This window comes from Marmota marmota, unplaced genomic scaffold (genome assembly GCF_001458135.2).
Source record: "Marmota marmota marmota unplaced genomic scaffold, marMar, whole genome shotgun sequence".
Classification (NCBI taxonomy): Eukaryota; Metazoa; Chordata; class Mammalia; order Rodentia; family Sciuridae; genus Marmota; species Marmota marmota.
The window spans coordinates 4575809-4595472 of record NW_026000051.1 but is presented as its reverse complement, the minus strand read 5'-3'; the positions used below and the strand labels follow the sequence as shown (position 1 = coordinate 4595472).

General features: G+C 56.0%; 1 protein-coding gene across 16 annotated transcripts in view; it reads left to right on the top strand.

Moving 5' to 3' along the window:
* Ralgps1 (Ral GEF with PH domain and SH3 binding motif 1) overlaps positions 1-19664 on the top strand; it is a 258635-nt gene that overhangs the window by 226462 nt on the left and 12509 nt on the right. For 10 of the 16 annotated variants that reach the window (XM_048813018.1, XM_015497571.2, XM_048813019.1 and 7 more), the window contains 4 exons: positions 5027-5153; positions 6274-6428; positions 8658-8709; positions 18493-18576. In XM_048813018.1, the coding sequence (XP_048668975.1) occupies positions 5027-5153; positions 6274-6428; positions 8658-8709; positions 18493-18576 (418 nt within the window). Of the gene's footprint in view, positions 1-1402; positions 3037-5026; positions 5154-6273; positions 6429-8657; positions 8710-18492; positions 18577-19664 lie in introns of those variants that run through there. The other 6 variants (XM_048813023.1, XM_015497572.2, XM_015497570.2 and 3 more) reach the window with 5 other exon arrangements.

The window sequence follows — 19664 nt, the reverse complement described above, 5'->3', positions numbered from 1 at the left end:
ACTCTCCTCACAGGGCCCCCTGGTGCACGGGAGGCCTACCCTCCCAGACTGACCTGAGCACACAGCTAGCCCTCCTGTGGCCACTGCTGTCCTCTGGCTGTGGCTATATTGGCATCCTCAGGCCTGATAAGGCACTGGGAGCCCCCTAGGTCTTTCACCAGGAGGAGACATTTTGGGTTCCAAGTGGTCTGTTGGCAACCCCAAGTTCTGCTTGATGAGGAAGAGAGCAGCCCAGGGACGAGGTAGAGCCTGCCTCCCTCCAGAGGCTCCTCCCTCTGGAAACCTTTTCTGTCTTCTGAATGGCGGAGGGCTTCCACACAAGGAGCTCACGGGCTGGGAGTTGGTCATGTCAACGTCAAGAAGAAGGACCAAGCCAGGCGCAGTGGCACATGCCTATAATCCCAGCGGCTAGGGAGACTGAGGCAGGAGAATCGTGAGTTCAAAGCCAGCCTCAGCAACCATGAGGTGCTAAGCAATTCAGTGCGACCCTGCCTCTAAATAAAATCCAAAATAGGGCTGGAGATGTGGCTCAGTGGTCGAGTGCCCCTGAGTTCAATCCCCAGCACCAAAAAAAAAAAACCAAAAAAAAAAAAAGCAGAGGGGCCAAGACTCAAGCCCACTTTGCCCAGTCTCACTGTCCCGCTAGGGACACACAGGTACCAGGCTCCCCTGGCTCCCTGTGGCCTGGGAGTCTGCACCTTCTGTCTGTGCAGAGAGCAGGCCACAACCTAAGCCCAGTCGAGGGGTGATTGGATGCTGTTTTCAAGAGGAAATGAAGTGGCCTTCTGTGTGGTGTATAAGCTTGATCTTGGCTTGCAGCAAGGACCTGTGAGAGCTACATGTTTGAGAAACACAAAATGTATGTGGAAGTAAATGTGTGTGATCAGTTCTCAGACCTCTCCATGAAACCCACTCAGAGGCTTTCTTTTTGGTTAATATTTATTTTTTAGTTATAGATGGGCACAATACCTGTATTTTATTTATTTTTATGTGGTGCTGAGGATCAAACCCAGGGCCTTGCATGTGCTAGGCGAGGGCTCTACCACTGAGCCACAACCCCAGCCCACCCACTCAGAGACTTTCTGTGTAAGAGGTCCAGCATCCCTAAGAGCCACGGGGCTCCGGCAGACCCAGAAGGGCCCAAGTCCTCAGTCTGGGAACAGGACTATCTACTCAGGCAAGCAGGAAACAGAGGACACTGAGCCTTCACTTGGGCAGAAGTCCGCCCTGCACACCAGAAGCCGGGACGGTGCTGGCAGGAGCTCCCAGTAGCACATGGTCGTTCCTCCTCCAGTGAGGAAAGACACGCTTTGGAAGAGCCTCCCATTCAGATGGGTCACTCAGGCGGGACTGGAACCCAAGCCTTGTGACTCCAAGTTAAGTAGTTTCCTCTCTGTCACAGCTGCCTCCCATTAATTCCCGATGTGCAAGACTTGGAAGGCGCCCCTCAAGCAGACTGGAATAGGACAGCGCTGGCCCAGGGCAGCACTCGGAGGCAGCCTGAAATCTGTGGGAAAGAGGTTCCCCAGCCCAGAGCAGGCCCTCCTCAGCAGCCATGTGAGGCCAGCCAGTGGCCTCCAGACACCAGCCCCACACGGCCTGCTCACTATCCCTCAAACCTCCCCCTGAGTGCAGGGCACCACTCCAGGAGGGTAACTCCGGGTTCCCTCCCTCTACATCTCTACCTGGCCGCCTCCTGGATACCTCTCAGCCACACCTCTCCACCCCACCTGCAGCCTCAAGTTGGCCACATCCAGTTGCTCTCCAGCCAGCAGGGGCTTCCTAGGGTGGGAGTCTGAGGGCGCCAGAGCACCTTCCCCTGGGGAATCTCCAGGCTCCTTGGAGCCTGCCGTCACCTGAGTCTGCACACGCAGCTCCTTCTGCTTCCGTCGCTGCTCACGCTGGAGCTCTTCTTGCAACAGCTGGGATGTTAGATTTTCCAGGATTCTCTGGTCCTCCCTCTGGGTTCTCAAATGCAGCAGCCAGAGCTCTCCCACTCGCCAGCTGCTCAACTGGGCAGGTTATTGAACCCTCTGACCCTCAGATTCCACGTTGTCAAATTGAGATAACAATAGTACCTGCATGACAGTGTTGTTGCAATAAATAGATGCTGTGAACCAAGCATTTATCTTGGGTTCGGGAACCTCAGGAGTGCTCAGTGAATGTTAGCATTTAGCACCATTACCATCACAGTGGTGGTGTTTCACTCCTGGTACAGATGATGCTCCTGCTGCACTGATTATTCTCATTCTCCTGTCAAAGCAGGAGTCTCTCCTGGGTTCAGTTACCTCTCCCACACTTGACTCCCAATCCCATAAAAGCAGAACATCATCTTTCTAATCCATTTTGTAGCTCTGGTGGTTGGCCCAGAGGCAGCCCCTAGGTCAGGGAGCAGTAAACATCTATGGGAGCAGAAGGCAGGTTACTGTGTGGTTGACCCCTCCCGGGGAGGCTGCGGGCACAGGATCACCATTCCTGTTTTGTAGATGTAGCCTGAGGGCTCAAAGGGGTGAGGTGACTTGCCCAAGACCCTTGCTCAGCCTGAAGTGCAGATACAGGTGGGAGTCCAGGCCTGGCCACCTCCGGATCCCAAGTCCTTTGTCATCAGTGTTCATTGTCCTTTACCCCAACCACTCCAAGGCCATTATTAGAAGGCCCTGTGGTTTTTTTCTCTTCTAATCAATGAGTGGTCTTTTGGACAGTGTTTTGGTTTCTTGAGAGAAATGTAATGAAAACCAGATCTTTTTCTTCAACACATAATATCTCGTTCCCCACAGAGACCGTCAGTTCTCATATGTTCCAATAAAACTGCTAAAGAAACAGCCACTTAAAGAGCTTTAAAGATTATTCATGGAAAAATTATGCTGAGGAAAAATAGAGCAATCCTCTGAGATAGTCAAGCCACATGGTCAGTTTTTCCAGCCATCCGTGCCATATCAGGCTGGGCAGTAGGGACTGCACTCTGCTATGAAGTGCAGAACCCCAGCTCATTATCATCACCCCCATCCTGCCCCTTCCCCTGCCCGAGGACGGGGCAAGCAAACTTGCCAGCTGCCCAGCTCTACAACAGCACCAGAAAACAAGTGACCCTGGCACTGTCACGTGGGGGCCACCCCAGGCTTGGTGGGGCAGGAACGTGAGGCCTTTCAGTAGCAGAGGGTGTCACTTACTGGCAGAAAGCCCCCCCCCCATCTGGGTCCCAGCTGAATGGAAATTCTTCTGGCTCCATGTCAGACTCAGGCTATTGGTCAACAATGCAGGGGGCGGGGGAGTGGCCGCAACCCAATGCTGGGAGAGCAGATCAGCTCTGACACTGGCCCAGGAGGCTACGGGCTCTTCCGCTGGGGCCCCCGCCCACCCTCCCCAGCTGGTTGAGGGGCATCTGAGGCCAGGCATGCCTCCCAATACTCCAGAGCAGAAAGGGGAGGGGGCACATCCGGGCCTAGTCCTGGACGGAGGGTAGAGAGTTGAGTAGAAGAGACGGAAGCAGGTCCAGAGTTCTGGAGAACTCAAAGTGGGAAGCCAGCCAGCAAGCAGGAACTACATGCAGAGGTTATTGTGGTTCTGTTGTTACACAGATTCTGTGGTCCATCAGATTCTGTTCTCAAGATGCCACCTGAAGCAGGAATTGGTACATCAGACAGCCAATGGGGCTGCCCAGTCAGTGGGGCCCTGTGCACAGCAGGACCCAGTGAGAAGGAGCCAGGCAAGAGTGGGCAGGCCTTAGGCAACCAGCGGAGGCTGCAGCACCCTCCAGCCTGGGGCCCTGGTGTGCCTCTGATCTTCCCTCCAAAGTGGCGATGACAAAAGAACCTACTTCAGAGAAGTCAGCGAGTCCGCGAGCCAGGACATGGACAATGCCAGCTCATTAGTGCACAGTGGGCACCAGGCCCTCCCCCTTCCTTCCTAAGTGCAGTGACTGGGCTTACCCATTCCAAATTTCCTGGAGAAGTGTCACCTGCTCCCCAGATCCTTCATACAGTCTCTCCCTGTGTTCTGTCCAGTGAGCCTCACGCCTGGGTTCAGTCCTGCCTCCAGCAGGTGGCAGCTCTGGAAGCCCCACCTTCTGGTCTGCTCAGTGTGCCCACCTGCAGCATGACAGACTGGCACCCAGCACTGCACCAGGTTACAGCGCCAAATCAGTTAGCATCGTTATCATTTCTGCTCCATTCCAGGGCCGCTAAGCTTCCACTTAAACCTCAGAGGGAGGAGCAGTGCAGCCTGACCTTTAGAAACCACTTTTGTGCACCAGGGTGGGAGCTGAGTGACTCAGGCAGTGGGACTGTAATCCTCACACGGCTGCTGATAAACAAGGCAGTTCCACCCTCTGGATTCTTCTCCAGCAATACTGCAAAAGCAAAACACAGCAGGATGGTTTTCATTCTTCTTCTTCTTTGGAGTAATTGCACGAGTTGTTTCCCCCCACACAGAGCCTGCCTGGGTCCCAGCATTTAAAGCAGAGGGTCTTCCCCAGGGGTGCCTCAGGGTCAACTGCAGAGCTTATGCAGAACACAAGGCCCTCAGGGACAGCCCACACTCTCCAGGTGGTTCTGACACATCCCCTGGTTAAGAACGAAAGCCTTAAAGATCCATCCTACCAGCTGGATCCCCTTGCCAATAAAATGCACAGAAGCTTAGATGTAGTTTCAGTCCCCGCAACTAACAGGCCTTCCCTAGACCCCTCTGGCTCTGCAAAGTCAAGGCCAAGAACCTTTACTTTAGGGTCGTGCTACCCTAGTTCCATTTTTATGGATTGGTCTGTCAGATGCCACCTGGAAGCAGGAATTGAGACATCAGATATCCAGTGGGCCCTGTGCCCTGGGCCACCCAGGCCATCCTGGCAGTGGGTTATCAGCCTTGGGAGTCAATGACATTGGGAGGGAAAAGTCAGCATCTGACCAGTAGGAGCTATAAGGCCCAAGTGCATGTGGACAGCCAGGCCAGGGCCTCACCCCAAACCTGGGTTTCCCATCCCTGAGCCACCACCCCACCCACTCCCATTGCCCTCCCTCTGCTCTGTTCACAGGCCCCTCTGCAGGCTCCAGTTCGGCGAGGTTCCGACGGAGGCCCACCTGTCCTGATGCGTCTGTGGCCGGCAGCCTGCCCACGCCACCAGTCCCCAGACACAGGAAGAGCCACAGCCTGGGCAACAAGTGGGTGACTGCATAGCCCTTCCCTGGCCTTCAGACTGGCCTGCATTGGCAGGCATGGCTGCAGAAATGCTGGGAGAGCCCTGCCCGATGGGCCTCTCCCCACCTCATCCTGGGGGTTTGGGGTCTGTGGCCAGCCAACTCTCCTGAGGTTGGTGTGGGTTCAGAAAGAGCCCCTGGTGGCACAGTCTGTGCCATTCACAGGGGTCCCAGACTCTGGGCTAATGGAGAAAGGACAGAGGAGCAATGGTGGGATTCCAGAGAACATGCCCGAAGTCATCGACTCACTTAGGCCGACACCAGCGACTGTCCTCAGAGCAGTTTTCTGTCCTCATAGCATCTTCTTCACTGTCCTATGAGGCCGACAGCTGGGGGACGTGTAGGTCCTCAGCATGACTGCGAACAGTCATGCCTGTGTCCCCTGGGCATTGGGCACAGACTCCTGGTCAGATGGGTCCATCCTTCCCTCCCTCCCTCTCTCCTGCCTGCTTTCTTCCCGTCTCCTCCTTCCCACCCGCCCACCTTCTGTCCTCCCTACATTCCTTCCTTCTACCACTAAGGCTCGGTCCCAGCCCAGCCTGGAGGAGCTCCGGGGCTGAGGGAGGAGAGGGTCGCTCTCTGGGTACCTGGCGTTTCCTTCCCCTCCATAGATGCTCTGCCACACACCTGTGAGGCCGAGGTCACTGAGAGCCACGCAGGCCTCTGCTATTATTATGCATGCTGTAAGAATAAGTCCAGTGAGGGTCACAAGGTGATGTCCCTTGCAATGGTGAGGAAGTGTTGGAGCCAGGACCGGGCCAGGTGCTGGTGACTCCAGATCAGCCATGCTGGCCACGCCCACTGCGCCTCCCTTGCGCGGCCTCATCGCTCACAAGCCTCATCTTCATCCTGAGAGACAGGCAGGGCAAGCAGTGTTAGTCGCCGTAGATGGATGGAGAAACTGAGGCTCTGGAAAAGGATGTGACTTGCCCAAGTTCATGCCATGAGAGGGCCGTACTGTCCGCAGCTCTGGGCAGAGCCTATTCCTGCGGCTGCACTCTGGACTCCCGCCCCCAGAGCAGGTGCAGCCACCATTACCCTGCAGATAAGGAGCTTTGCCTTCTTTCTTCCTTTCCATTTCCAGTATGATGTGTCAGTTGAGTGTAGTTGAGAGTAAAAGTGCGACATTTCCATCGGAGAAAGCCAGGCACCTTCTGGACGACAGTGTCCTAGAGTCCCGCAGCCCCCGCAAGGGCCTCACCCTCACCTCCTCCGCTGTCACCAATGGACTCTCCCTAGGTAAGCGCTCCAGCCTGCACACCACAGGCAGGGGGCCACAGGCCCGGCGTGTGCTCTGTGTCTGTCTCTGTCACTGTGCCACGCCCAGTAGCACCTTGCTCCAGGGAACCCAATGCCCCTCACCCTTCCAGAGGTGGCTCCCTGCAGAAATCCCCTGGAGCCAGGAAGCCTCCACTTCCTAGCCTCCAGGGCTTCAGGAAGAGCCCCAATGTCCGCCTGCTGTTAGTAGCCCTGAGTGTGGTGGGCAGGTGGAAGAAGCAGCTGAGCACACGCTTGAGTCCTTGTCAACGCCCAAAGCCTGGCTGCTGCTGCCGTAGCACTTGTGTCCCAGGCAGAGCTACAGTCGGGACACTGCAGGGCCAAGCAAAGCAAGCTGCTTGGGGTGGCAGCTGGATGGGCCACTGGGTAGTCAGTTGGGTACTTCTCTTTATGCTGAGAAACCAAATGAAGGAGGACAAAAATGTGGTCTTCAGGGATGAGATTGCACCACTGAGCATCAGCCAGAGATGGTGCTCATATCAATGGAGGGGACAGAAATCGTACTGCTGATTCTGTGTCGGGGCAGGGGACACAGAAGTAGGGCTGAGGCCAGCCTTGAGCTCTAGTCACAGAGCCATCCTCCTGGTGCCCAGGTTAGCTGAAGGCAAGGTGGACGCCCCTTGTCATTACTGCCAGCAGACCAGTGCCCTCTCCAATGGCCCTTGCCTTTCAGTGTGCCTGTGCTTGCCTGTGCTTCTGTGGCCAGTGTATCTGTGTGTCTGTCTGCTTCCCTTATCAGGGAGTTCTCTCAGGTCTGGTGGGACAGAGAGTTGATCTGGCAAAGACTATAGGACAGGGGGCCAGGAGCAAGGGGAGGCAACAGGAAACCCAGGCAGGACTCTTGGCGTCCCGCAAACTCGGGAATTAGGGCAGTCTCAGGTTGCGGCCGTGTCAGTCCAGGGGTCAGCTGCTTCCCATCCCCAGAAGTCTGTGATAAGCAAGCTGTGTCTGCCTCTTGTCATTGGAGGAGGTCGTCCTGTTTGGAAACGGGCAGGGATGGAGGAGAGTTCAGGACAGTGCATCCCCGCTCACAGGTGTGCCTTGGAAGAAGGTTTCTGGCCATGTGCCAGGAAAGACCAGTTAAACAAGACGAGCAGGCTCTTCCAGGGACCTTACTATGCTCATCAGCATTGTGACCCCTCACAGGGACCCCTCAGAGCCTATGGGTTCCCAGACTCCACTCATGGACCCCTTTTCCTTGAAGTGTGTGGCAGGAGAGGGGTTCCGAGGAGCACGCTCTGGCAAATGCAGGCCCAAGAGTATTCAGCTGGGCCCAGAACAGCTGTTTGACATCCAGGAAACTGTCGGAGCGGTGCCTGAGCACAGGCCTGCTCTTCCTGAGGCAGAAGATGAGTGAGGTGCTGTGCTGTCCAGCGTCCAGGGGGAGATCACGAGGTTGTTTGGTTCTGGCTCCTCAAGTCAGGGAACTCAAAATGTTTTTTTGTTTGGGGCTGAAAGTCCCTGAGTAAGTGGCCACGTGTGCACGTGCCCTGCTTGGAGCAGGCTTGTCCATCTTTCCACCCTCCACATGAGAGCCAAGGACTCTTCCTTGCTCCTTCCAGCTGCTTGGCTAGGTGCTCTTTCAGGCAAAGAGCTCGACCCTCAGAGCATCTGAAGTCTGAGAAAGTACAGAGCATGATGTGTGGATGCTTGAGTGACAGGAAAAAAATCTCTCCTTGGAGAGGCTCCCGTGGTCTGTACAGAAGCAGGGTGTCCCAGTCAGACCCAGGTCCAGGCCCACAGGGAGGACAAGCATGGTACAGGGGCACAGTCCAGACCTTGTCTCTCTCTCCATGGCCAGGGGTCGGCAGGGGCACTCCCTCAAGACTTCAGGCCAATGTGAGTCAGCCACACTGACTAGCATCTAGTTCAGCCCTGACCTTGCAGGTAGAAGTGCTCATATGGCCTCTGTGAGGTAAGGGTGTGCCAGCCCTGCGTCCCCTGAACCAGTAGGGAGGCCTGAGGGCAGGCAGTGGGAAGGCGGCGGAAGCCCTGCCTGCGGAACAGTGGAACAGGATGGTTCTTTCAGCCCTCCCAGATCAGAGCCAAAAATAGCAACAAAAACTCACATCAGGTTGTTGCCCACAGACTGGAAGCCATGGCGAGCTCAGGGGCCTGTGCCCAGTGACCTGGGAGACAGCCCCCTCTCTGCGAGGCCACTGCACTCACTCATCTGTGTTCCTTTTCCAGGCAGTAGTGAGAGCTCAGAGTTTAGTGAAGAGATGTCTTCAGGGCTGGAAAGGTGAGTGTGGCCTCAGCACAGCCTCCCTCCTATCCCACCTCAGGCCCCAGGGAGCTGGAGACAGGCTCTGGCAGGGACAGCCCTGCCCCACTGCTGTGCCTCTGCTGGGTGGCCTGTGGCTCATCAGCTGGAATGAGCAGGAGTGTGTGGAGGTCCTGACCTCCCCCCCCCCCCCCCCGCACGCTGTGTAGCTCCACTCCTCCTCTGGTCCTGGAGTCGCCCCAGGAGCACTTCTTCCAGCCCAGCCACAGGAGACCCACAGCAGACCAGGTCTGCGATGCCAGCTCTTGAAACTGGAAGCTGGAGAATTGATTAGTCTTGAGATGGGCTCGTGGCTCCGCCTGGTGGACTCTAAGAGTATTGCACCCACACGTCCTCGGACCCTGGGCCTGGCATTTACTGAATACCACCCTACTGGGCACTGGTGACAGTGAAGAGGCCACCCCTGCCACGCACCCTCTTGGCTCCCTTGGCACATGGTTTGGCTTCCCGTGCAGAGCCTGTCTGCCGAGGTGTCCAGCCTCCCACTCAGGAGATCACCCACATGATCCACACACCCAGGCTTCCTGGGCCAGCGCAGGGCTCTGGGACCACTAGGAAGCTGTTAATGGGTGTCTGCAGTGCTGCTGAAGGTGAAAGTCACCTTGGTGACACAAGGTCTGAGGACAGCAGGAGGAAATCCAGTGATGAAGAATGTCCCAGAGAGGTAGGCCTTCACTGTCCTTCAGGGTGGGTCCCCCACCAGCATCCAGGGGCTTTGCCACAGAGTTCTCCCCAGTGTCCTCACATCTGCACACACAGTCACACTCCCACCCGCATCTGCACACCCTGCCCATCCTCACAGCTCAGACACTTGTCCATGTGCACTCACGTGTGCATGCACAAACACATGCACACTCACACACTTCCACGTGTATGTGGGCAACTGCACCACACACACATATGTGAGTGCACACAACTTACACACACGCCGCTTCTGATGCTGAAGCTTCTGTTGCCTGAGCCCCCATGATCATAAAGGAAGATCAGAGGGAAGGTCGTTCCCATCCAGCTGTTCCTCCAGGCAGAGGGGCTGTCATGGTCAGGAGCTGTGCTTGGCACTCCCCAGGTGCCGCCACCTCTGGGCCCCACCTGTATGTGGACTCACGTAGCCTCAGTGCTCCCCACAGCAGCATGTGTGCTGTCCCCATTTTGTATGGAGCATGCAGAGAGATGAGGTGACATGCCCGCTTCACACTCATCTGATAATGGCAGAAATGACCCTAATCCAAACCCTCCTGCTATCGAGGACCCCCTCTTCATTGCCCCACCACCTAGCCTGAAGACTGGCAGTGACAGCTATAGGGACTGGCCCAATGTCACCCAGTGTGTCTGTGAGCCCCAAGATGGGGGCAGGGAGAGGGAGCGAGGAGGCCGTGCACACTCAGAGGCTCTCTCTCTGCCTTCCCCACAGGGCTCCTGGAGGGACATTTGCTCTGTTCCAGTTTGGGGAGCTCAGGCAACCCACCCTGGCCACTGGAAAGGAGAGCCTGGGGCCAAGAGGCATATTCCAGAACAGTCACTCAGTCAGAAACTCCTGGGGACACCCTGATAAACAGGATGACACACAAGCCAGCATCTCCCCTAGACACAGGCCAATGGGAAGACAGCAAACAGGAAACTGGCACAGGGCCAAGGTCCAGCATAGCACCACAGAAACCTCCCAGTTCCTTCCTTCATTCCTTCACTGGCTCATTCCTCCATCCACTCATTTATTCATTTAGTAGCTGTTTAGGCAACGACTCCCTGCCAGAACCCTCACTGGTTGCTGACGGTGGGCCACCCTGAGGGGTGTTGAGCAGAGACAGAGCTGCTAGGAGGGAGGAAGGTGCAGGTCCTGGCCGGGGGGGTGAGCGCTATGGGCTGCAGCATCTTACAGCGTCTCAGTCACTATCCATCGAATGTCCATAGCAGGTGCATTTTGGGTGGTATCTCCTCTGAGCACTGGCTCCCAGCTGGTGTATCCACACAGATACCCAGCCCTGCCTCCAGGGCCCTCAAACTGCCCTGCAGGGAGGGTGACCTGTTTCTCATTGTCTTGTGACCTAGCTCTTGGCCAAACCCTCCTGGCTGTGGGGAACAGGAGTCCACTTGCTTCAGGAGATGCCAGTGGAGTTATGATGTCCCAGCCTCATGCAAGCTTGATGATTCAGGTGCCAGCTGTTCCCACTCTCCAGCCCTGGTGGCCAGGCCACCAGTCCCTATTTCTACCCTGTACCATCCTCTGCTCCTGCTTCTTTGAGAGCACCTGAGCTCCAGGGGAAGAGTTTCCTCTCACAGCCTGAACATCCTTGTTCCATGTTGCTGTTCCCTCACAGTTGTGTGTCACCACCTGTGTCCCTTTATAGCCAGTGCTTAGCGGGTCCTCCCTCCATTCCCAGTTTTTCCCCAGACCGCAAGTTCCTCCTCTTAAAGAGGAGTTGATCTCTAGGTGTCCACTCTGGCCCACTCAGAATAACAAGGTGAGAGAGAGGAAGGGGTCTGGCTAGAGCAGGGGAGCAGCATTTTGACCTGTCGCTCTGAAATTCAGGAACCATGACATTCAGTTGACCAGCTCCCAAGTCCCCCAGCACCCCAGGCCTGGTGATAGACTTGGCCTGGACTAGGGAGAGAAATGGAGCCAGGTACCAAGTAAAAGGCAAAGAGGCCCCAAGCCAGAGACCCCCTACCACACACAGCTTCAAAAGTACATCCAAATCACCATTAATGCCACCATAAACAGGTGAGCAGGAGAACTCCCATTGTCTGCCAAAAGGGAAATCATTTGACAGCGTCTTGTGAATTTACCTTCCTCAAGTCTACACACATGGATGTTGTCAGTGAAGGGCTCAAAGGTGGTCCTCGGTGTCAGTCAGAGGCCAGGCCACACTTCGCTGTGTTCCTGAAATGTCTGGCTTCAAGAACTCCCACACTGTGCCTGGGGAGCCATGGACCACTGTAGAGGCACTGTACCTGCTCTTTCTGGGACTGTGGAGTAAGGAGACAGGGAGCAAAAGACACCCTCCTCTGTGCTCCCCACCCTGTGTCCCCTCATCCATGTCAGCCCTAGCAAAGTCACGGGCCTGTGGGGCTGGGGAGGAGCAGTAGCCAGGGGTCAGTGGGTCATCCCTCAGTCCCTGGTTGCCCCAAAGGCCTGACCCTATCCTCAGGGCCCAGAAGGACTGCCAGGGGGTGTTCCTGAGCCATGGTCTTTGTCACTAGGGAGCAGGGCAAGGGTGGGCCGCTTTTCTCTGTGACTATACCAGTCGGCCCTGATCCATGGGGCCACAGGTAGAATGAGAGCCCCGCAGCCCACGGAGTGGGGAGGTGTCCTTGAAAGACATTTTCAACCTGGGCCTAATGAGCTGGAGAGTGGGGGCCAGGGACTCACACTGGTCTGGGCTCCAGCCACCTTCAGGCTCAGGGAAGTGAAGAAAGGAAAGGGCCGAACAGTCAGGCGGGCAGTGGGGCAGGCGCTGTGTGTCTGACTGGAGAGGGAGGTGTTGGCACTAAGGTGAGAGCAAGAATATTGTCCCCATGGTCAGCTTATCCTAAAAGAGGTTTGTTTTTAAAAAGGAACAAAATGGATCGTGCACACACGTGGGTGTGTGCAAACATGCACCATCTCATTCATCCTAATTGTCTCTGGGTTGTAGGTTATTGAGAGACTTTTGTCCCTTGTCTCACCTGATATTCTCCAGATTTTCCACAATGGCCAAATCTTTCTTTTCTACTCAGAAAAATAATTAGTACTTAGCTTTTTAAAGATATCATTAGAGATGATTTCGGACCAGTTTTAAGAAGCAAAATATGAAGGTGTGTCCCTGAGTTCACCACAAAGCCCTCGGCAACCGTTTCCTGAGACCCACGGGGGTGAAGGGGCTTCTCATGTGGGAGATGAGCCATGATAGGGTAAAGGGAGAACCAGGAGAGAGAGAAGAAGTGCCCTCAGAGACCCAGCTACCAGAGGGAAGCCCCTCTAGGGGGACAGGGAAGAGGGCAGGAGTGGGCAGCACTCAGCTTCTCTGAAGCAGAGGGTCCTCTTCCCTCCCAGCAGGGGTGGGGATATGCAGGGAGGGAGTCTGGGCTCATGGAGCCTTAAAGAAGCCATATGCCAGGGGCCACTGTAGGACTGGGGCCATCCAGTGGGGCCGGTGTCCGGGGGGACCTGCACTGGTTGTAGGTTTAGGGTAACTTCTGGAGGATGTGATGGGCTTAACAGAGGCCTAAGGGCGTTTGATGAAGATGACCTTGGTGAGCCCTCAAGGGGGTCCTGGGGCCTGAGGAGGTTGTGAGCTCTGAGGAGACCACTAGAGGTCTCATGCAGGACGGGTGGGTTCTGAGACATGTCTTGCTCTCTAGAGTCCCTAATGTATATTTATTTTTATATATTATTTAGAGACAGGGCCTGAGGTCAGGGCCACTTATGCTCTCCATCTCCCGGGGACCCCCTGGCCTCTAAGCCTCAGTTCCTTGGCTGTGCGCTGGGAACTGCAGAGTAAGCATGGCACGCAGTGGGGTGCTCTGTGGCAGAAATGAAAGGGGACTTTCCAGAGCTTCCCCCAAATAGGTGCCTTCTGCCAGCAAGCATGCCACCCAGGCCAAGGCTGGGCAGAATCTCCCCCAGTGGCATCTCAGTCAAGGTGGGTGGGCAGACTGGAATGAAGTCAAGTTTTCACCAGCCCTTGTTGGTCTTCAGGGTGGTGCTGCCTCGTGGGGAGGGCCCTCTAAAGGGTGCTGCAGGCAGTTGACCCTGGCATCCCTAGGGGTAGCAAGGAGGGTGAGAGATGCTCTGTGTGAGGTTTCCTGATGAGCTTAGCTCACAGAATTGCCTGCCACCCTTAGGGAGACACATGGAGAGTGGAGTCATGGAGGGCTGCAACAGGTCACCACACCTGCTACCCCACAGTTTTTTGTTTGGATTGATTTGGTTTGGTATCAGGGTTTGAACCCAGGGGCACTCAACCACTGAGCCACATCCCCAGCCCTTGTTGTATTTTATTTAGAGACAAGATCTCACTGAGTTGCTTAGGGCCTTGCTATGTTGCTGGGGCTGGCTTTGAACTCTTGATCCTCCTGCCTCAGCCTCATGAGCCACAGAGATTACAGGCATGCACCACCATGCCTGGCGACCCCACACAGTTTTAAAAATATACATTTCCTTTCTTGGGGTCAGAGGACTCTGGACAATGCCCCGGTTTTTCCAGGACACAGGTGCCTCTGCAGATCCATACTTTGCAGTATTTCAGAATAATTAGGCCAAGATCTGGAATGAGGGGTCCCCTCGGCTGCCACGTAGCTGTGTGAGTGGCCATGCTCAGGTGACTCACAATGACCTCATGCCCTCTGCCCCATACCTGTGCCCAAGGCCTGGGATCCCAGCTCTCATTGCTGCTAGCCCTTCCCAAGGTCCAGTTTCCCTGGGTTCATCCTTGGACTTTGGATCAGGCTACTCTGCCCAGCCCCTAGCGTGGCAGCCCTGTTGGGTGACTTGCCAAATTCTTGACTGGTTTCCCCCAAAAGGTGCCATCTCTTGCTTCACCCCTTTAGCTCCCAATCTAGAGCCTGGCAAGTGAGGCTCCTCTGAGAGAGGAGTGGCAGGAGTTGCTGATCCCCTGGTTCCAAAGGCTTACACTTGACTCTGTCCTTGGCTAGAGCAGTCAAGGCCGGGCCGGGCCAGGCCAGCCGCTGCTTCACAGAAACTGAGAAAACTCTGCCCATGGCTCCTCTGTCTAGCACCACAACTCCTGCATAGCTGGTACCTAGAAGGTGAACAGGACTGTCCTGCCTGTGTCTATCCTCCCCTCTGCCTGTCCCCCCCGGCCCTGCACACCAGATTTCTGGACTTCTCGCTGCCCAGAGGGGAGGATGGATGCTCACAGCTCCCAGGTTATGTGTGGTAGCTTCACCCAGCCACTGAACCTGATGCCCAGCCTCTCTGATCTAGTTCCTAACTGCCAGCAGAGAAAAATCTGGCTTGGATTTGCCTGTTGTTCTGTCCTTTCAGTTATCCAGGGAATGGAGACATGTAGTCAGTGTGGTTCCTAGGGAACTACCCAGTGAATAGGGACATCTCCCAGAGAAGGAAGGACAGGTGGCTCACAGAGAGCAAGTGTCCTTCAAAAAGTGCTGCAAAAAGGGCTGTCCCAGGGCCCAGCAGAGTTCAGGGTAGCACTTCCTGCCTATCAGTGAGGGAGACCATTAGACAGTGGCCCGGATGAGCCATGCCTGATGGGCCTGGCCTCCAGTCTAGGGTTTGCCTGTGAGGTCAACATGGTTGATGAGCAGTGCACCTGGGCCCTGCTGGGGGTACACCACTCTGGTGCACTCCTCCCCAGGTTCTATGCACTTGAGACGGGGTGGGGAGCCTACCTCTGCTAAGACCAAGATTCCTGAGGCCTCACAGTGGCTTGATCCAAGGCTCCTCTCGACTCCTCTGCTCCCTAGACTGGCAGCAAGGGCTCAAGCTTTAACCCTCGTGATAACTACAGCTTAATCATTACTTAGAAAACAATGCCTTAGCCAGTCTGAGTGCCCCAGCTGCTGCCACCTCAACAGCCTGCCCATGCTTCCTCTTCTTTGTGTTGTGACCTTGGGCAAGTGGCTCCTCCTCTCAGAGCCTCAGATTCCTTATCTGTGAGGCAGGGATCCCAGTGCCCACCTCACAGTGTTGTAGGATCGTGGGATAAGGAATGAATACTGCTGAGCATGTCGCCTGGACCCACCATTCCATTGCTGCCACCACCACCACCATCATCACCAGCATGACATTATCGTCATTTTTCCAGCCCTGTGGGACGAAGGAGTTCCCCTGGTTCCAGCCTGCATCTTCCCCAGAGAAAACCTCCCATGCACCCCCTCAGTTGCCTGCTTGTACCCCTCACCCTCAGCTCTGTTCTGGAGAGCAGACAGTCCAACTGGCCTTCTGAGGACACATTGTGTTGAGCCACATGTCCCAAGAATGATGGTAGGAAAGGTGCCTCTGGCTCTGGAGTGGGAGCCCCCATGGGAAATCCCATGATTTCTGTGGTTTACCAGATACCACTGCCCCCTCATCCTGCAGCTCTGCCCTGAACACCCACATAACAAGTCTTTTCAGAGCAGGGAGGGGGTCAGGCCGTCTGGCTCCTGTGACTAAGGCTCCTGGCTGTGAGGTGCCAGCCTACCAGGCCAGCTGGAATGCTGCCTCCTACAGCTTGCAGGGACAGAAGGCTGGCCACCATCCCTCAGAGCTGGCCCTGGAAAAAGGTCACCATCCTGCTGCCCTTCCAGACCTGGTGTGGCCATCCCCAGCTCCAGGGAGAGCAGGACGTGGCTTCCACAGTCGGGAGCAGCGAGACCGGCTCAGGCAGACCTCGCCCACATGTCAAGACGGCCTTCTCTGAGCACTCATTTTTCCACATCTGATAACAGGCCAGCAGGGTGGGAAAAGGCTGGCTTCTCCTTGAGCCTCAGTGTCCTCATCTAAAACAGGCGTGAGAACTGTGCCCCTCTGCAGGGTCGGGTGATTCCTGGTGGAAGCCCTTAATTAGAAGTAAGCAGCTGGCAGCCAAAGCCCCAGGAGAATACTCATCCTGGAAGCCCAGGGACAGGGGCCCTGGCAGGTGCCCCAGCCCAGGAGATCCTCAGGCCTAAGAACTTGGTGGCCACACAGCCTCACAGACGCTGACACACCTCAATCACAGTGCAAGCCACAAGGGAGACCACAGTGACGTGCCCGTGAACAGAATGCCAAGAAGGCCTCACACGGACTAGCCATGGACCTGGCCCACGTAGGCTCTACCATGGCCCCTCTGCCTCTCCCTACACCTGAATGGCTCTGGAAGATCTGGGTTCACATCCTGGCTGATGAGGCTTGTGCCACCATCTGGTAGCTTCACATTGCTGAGCCTCATTGGGGGAATAATGGTGCTTAAACGAAGCTTCCAGGAGTGAGCATGAAGATCTGGCCCAGGATGGCACCACCCCCTGGTGACTCCTATCCTGCCATGCCCTGCATGCTGGACTCCCCACTCCCAAGGGCCTGAGGAAGGACTGCTCATAGGGCCAGGTGGCTGCAAGATGCCGATCTCAGCCTGTCCATCAGCAAAGGCCATCGGTGGAAGACACAGCCACGGGCTGCCTCACAGAAGCAGGAAGAACGACAGCAGGAAGGTGGCAGCACTGTCTGCCCTGAGAATCAGCTGGTGGCTGTGGACAGTCCTATTGTCATTCACTGTCCTAGAGCATGAGAGGTGGGCAGACAGAAGGGCCAAAGGACCAGCTCTGGGAAGGCAGCGCCATCCCTGACTCCAGACAGGCTGCAGCTCTGAGTGGGAGCCCAGATCTGAGGAAGAGACTTCCTGGCAGCTGACACACCCACAAAGGACAACACTGTACCCTAATCAAAACACATTCAGGGTGATGGTTGGGGAGGAGAGCGGCCCTGCGGCCCACCTGTTGCTGTCCCTAAGCAGCACCCTGCGGCACAGGCTTGAGACCTGTTGTGCAGCTGCTGCACTCAGCTGTGAGTCTGCGCTTCCTCTGTTAGCAGACGAGAGTTGGCCACAGGTCCTCTGCAGGATCTCACGCACACACCGTTCCAACCCTCCACCAGGGGAAGAGACAGGTGCAGTTCAGCCTGAGGGCTGGGGTTGGGCATCCCAGGCCTCTCATTTGTGCCACAGCTCATGGTAGGGCAGGGTCAGCCTGGGACCATCAAGAGACCCATTGCATGGAAGACCTGGAGGCCCAAGCACAAGCTGTGGCATGTCATCGCCTGAAGAGGAGGGGTGATGGTCAAAGTGGGGAGCAGCCATCCCACACGGCCAGAAGACTTCTATCAGCCCTGAACTTGGGCCCTGAAGAGTGGACCTGATGGCCATTAGAAACTATTTGTCCTCAGCTAGAGGGTGAGGCCGTAGGCTCAGTGATGGCACTATGTACCCACAGCAGGCAGAGAAGGTGTCCAACACAATCCGCAGGTGCTAGTGTCATGGGGCCAGTACCTAGGCTGGCGTGGACGACGGGGAACATTTGCAAAAGAAGCAGGGACCCTGTCTGACTTTATACAGGAAGCTACAATGTCATCTGGCCCATGGGCAAAGAAAGGGCTGGAGTACCCTGCAGGGGAGAGGAGGAGGCTGGCACAGCAAGTGGATTCGGGGAATGAGTCTCTAAAATAGAAAAGGATACAGAAGGAGGAAGGCGAGGCCGCTCATCTCCCCTGGAAAGGTTCACGGGTGAGGGAAATGCCAGCAAGAGGCCCTGGAGAGATCCTGGCTCACAGGCTCTGGAATGCTGATCAGGTCACCCAACCAGTCTGCAGGGACAGGGATGGCTGGACCAGCAGAGGAGGCCATCCAGAGGAGAGGACTTAGCAAACAGCAGGATCCAGCTATGTCCTGGAGAATGGGGATGCTGCATGTGCCCCAGGCCCAACATGCAAGGCTGCCCACAGTTCTGTGCTGGCATGCACTTGAACGTGGACCTATCATGGATGCATGGGCCACGTAACGTCCTATATTAAACATGACAGCCTCTCACTGGGGTAACTGGGAAAGGGGAACATTAATAAAAAGTTAATGAAATAATCACCTGAGGCTTAGGGACTTTCCTGGATGGAGGCCCTGAGGGGTGAGTGTTCACTGACCTGGAGTGGGCAGGTGGGATATGCTTACAGCCTGAGTGAGGAGCCTGGGGAGGAGGCTGACCCACATAATCTGAGGTACTCATAAGTCTAGTCTTTCCAGGCCGTCACTAAAATTCACCCCTTTTCCTCCGAAGCAGGGGACGTCTCTATGCCACGCTGGGGCCCAACTGGAGGGTTCCAGTTCGGAATTCTCCCAGAACCCGGAGCTGCGTGTACAGGTATTCATTTATTCATTTTTTCATTTACTCAACAAATAGCTAGGGTGCAAACCTCTGTGCCAGAGGCTACTGAGGAGATAGATGCCTCCACAATGCTCCACTGGGCACACTGATGATCCCAGAGGAGGTGCTGGGTGCTCCAGGGGAGAGGGGTGGGGATCTGGATTGGAAAAAAAATGATAGGAATTGGTCAAATAACGGAAGGGGACACAGGTGATGAGTGTGCTCCCAGCCAGAGAGAGCCTGGGGTGCGGCTGTGAGACCAGGAGGGCTGGTGACCTGAGTGGAGGAAAGGCTGTGTTGTACAAGGGGGCACAGGTGAGGCTGGGGAGTGGGAGGAGCTTCATCCAGCATGGGCAAAGGTGGTGACCTACCCCTTGAAAGCAGCAGGAGGCGGGAGGCATTGGATGCAGGAGGGGTCAGATATAGGAGGGGTCTGGTGTGGAGAGGAGGCAGAGCAGGGAAAGCCCCTGGGCAGTGGTCCAGAGAAAGATGCACTGGCCTGGGGTAGGCAGGGGGCAGCTGGGGAGGGCGGGGGTGGGGGTGGGGCAGCGAGACTTATTTAGGACCTGGGATCAAGAGATGCTTGGAATTGATTAGGTTGTAGAGCACAAGAGGAGACACACCCCAGGCTTCTGGCTGGAGCAGCAAGTAGGCTGGGGGAAAGCACAGGAGAGCGAGGTGCCCCTGGGATATCCAGTGAGCAGAAGCACGCAGATCTGGAGTGCAGGACAAGGCTGGGCTGACCATGCCCTCCCATGTCATCACCCATGTGTGGTGCCTGATCCACAGCAAGCCTGGAAGAAAAGGGCCAGGGGCCTGGGATGTGGAGACCCCTTCCCTTCTTGCCATTGCAACCCACCACTCCCATCTCCTCCAGTGCTCCTGAAGCACAGAGAGGAGGGGCTGCCAGAGCTGGGGCTGCAAGGCCCCTCGTTCCTTGGGTAGAGGAAGCACATGGGCAGGAGAGCCCCAGAGCAGCCAGGAGGAAGACGTGACAGAGGTGTCCTCTGGATAGGGTGGGCTGCTGCTGGGGCTGGGTTATGCGACACCTGGTGACCAAGCCTCGAACTCTGCAGCCTGCATGA